The 1936-nt window shown below is 45.7% G+C and overlaps 1 protein-coding gene across 1 annotated transcript; it reads right to left on the bottom strand.

The window, feature by feature from the left end:
* Nucleotides 1-7: 7 nt before the first annotated feature.
* LOC111666547 (tetraspanin-12-like) lies at nt 8-1833 on the bottom strand. The gene is made up of 2 exons (XM_023421908.2): nt 1731-1833; nt 8-1002 (listed from the first exon to the last, which is right to left on the bottom strand). Exons 1-2 carry the CDS (start codon nt 1808-1810, stop codon nt 834-836), a joined length of 249 nt encoding a protein of 82 aa, XP_023277676.1. The 5' UTR covers nt 1811-1833; the 3' UTR covers nt 8-833.
* Nucleotides 1834-1936: the final 103 nt, after the last annotated feature.

Below are 1936 nucleotides of genomic sequence, written 5' to 3'. Positions count from 1 at the left end.
ACACACACACACACACACACGGAGGGAGAGTTAGACATACTGCAGTGTGTCCTGACTGTAAATGTTAATATATATAATAATATATAATAATATAATTAAGAAACTCAGTGTTCTGAGTTTCACGCTGTGACTCAGCAGCTGTTTCACAAACAACAGGAAGAGGTGGAGCTTGTTTCTATTGTGATCTGATCTCCCAGGTGTCTCAGGGTGACTGAGGGAGGGTGGGGGCACTTCCTGTCTCTGCCGGTTTCCCATCATCCTCTCTGGGAGCCCATTCATCAAACCTCAGCTGCTCGTCTCATCTTTCAGGGACAGACTGAGGGGACAATCTTATCTCCTCTGAGGGACAATGGAGACACCTGACACCTGGCCCCGCCCACTGACAGGTGATGTTGATCACAGACCAGACCCCTTCAACAGGCAGACAGACTGACCTCTGTTCTGATCTGATCTCATGGGGGAGGTGTGTTTACTGAGGAGGGGTCAGCAGGTGCAACTTTCCAGGCGAGTCCACAAACAACAGGTAACCAGGTAACCACTGACGTCCAGTGATGAGGGTCTGTTGTCATTATTTACATTGATGTTACTTTATATTTCCACAGTTTTAGTTACTGTAACTCTGATCACCTGACGATCATGTATCAGTCAGAGGGACCGGACCAAACCAAACCAGACCGGACCAGATTAGACAGACCAGGAGCTGGTTTCACAGAGACAGACTTTAACAGGCAGACTTCAGACAGACTGAGTCTGAATTCATCTGCTGCAGAAACAGTTTAGTTCTTAACTATCTTAAGCTTGACTGAGGTGCAGTGAATTCTGGGTAAATGAAGTTAGTCTGGAGGTAAGGTGTGTTGAGGACGTACCCAGGACAGCAGCAGCAGGTTACATTTGAGCGTGCCGCAGTATCCCACCATGGCCACGATGATGAGGAAGCAGCAGACAGCGATGATGACGGGATGGACAGCTGGAGAATACGTGAGGACGGCCGCTTCCTCCAACCTGCAGAGACACAGTCAAGACTCTTCACTGACGTCCCGCTGCTCAGAGAGACACAGTCTGACTCCCCAACAAGGGGTTCATACAGGGGGGGTCATACAGGGTCCTGGGCACATGTGATCATGTGATCTCTCCCTTTGTGAAGTATGTAAGAAAACCAGTCACATGACCAACATGTTGTATATATTTGATCGTAGGAATCAACAGTTGCAGTTTGTGGTCGTTTGATTTCTGGGTCAAAATCCACTAAAGATGACCTTTGGTTTGTTTGAACATATTTGAATATATTTATAAAAATAAAATCGGACTGAATCATTTCAAGATTCAGAATTTGAATCATCTGAATCAGAGCAACAACAATGAATTATCGGTGTTATTTGAAAATGTCTTCCATTAGCACCGCCTGGTGGTCGTGTTTAAAACAGCACAAGAATAATTCTGAAAACTGAAGGTCCAGCCGCCTCAAACAGAGTGGAGGTTGTTATTGAACGGATGTGAAAAATAGAAGTGAAGTAAACTTCTTTCTTTACCTTTATTAAAGAAAAGACTTGAAGGACTGAATAATTTCTCGTTATCTGTCGTCAAGTATAAAGGAGCATGAAAATTCTGAAGTGTTACAGACGCCTCATCACGACAGAAGTTCAGTATCTGAGTAAATGTCCTTTCTCTCTCAGAGACTTCCCTCCAGTCTGACTGTGTCACCTGAGCTCTGCCTCTCTGTGTGGACTCACCTGGTGTGGGCTGTCAGGGTCAGGACGGTGTTCAGGGAGTCTCTGATCCAGGCTGCCACTCCCAGCACACATGCTGACATCAGCTGGACACACACACACAAATAAACACACACAGAAATAAACACACACGGATCAGTTTCTGCTGCCTGCAAATAACATCTCGGTATGTGAAACATGTTCTCACAGACAGACGGTGGCCTACTTTC

Source organism: Seriola lalandi, unplaced genomic scaffold (assembly GCF_002814215.2).
Source record: "Seriola lalandi dorsalis isolate HSWRI2012SDOR001 ecotype SW California unplaced genomic scaffold, Sedor1 jcf7180002002990, whole genome shotgun sequence".
Lineage (NCBI taxonomy): Eukaryota > Metazoa > Chordata > Actinopteri > Carangiformes > Carangidae > Seriola > Seriola lalandi.
Note: the sequence above shows the minus strand (reverse complement) of the source record. Positions and strands in the feature narration are given on the sequence as shown.

Excerpts from the sequence above, each read along its gene's own strand:
- LOC111666547 (XM_023421908.2), bottom strand. The coding sequence starts at position 1,810 with ATGTCAGCATGTGTGCTGGGAGTGGCAGCCTGGATCAGAGACTCCCTG. Across the intron at positions 1,003-1,730 it reads ACCCTGACAGCCCACACCAG|GTTGGAGGAAGCGGCCGTCC; the intron begins GTGAGTCCACAC and ends GTGTCTCTGCAG.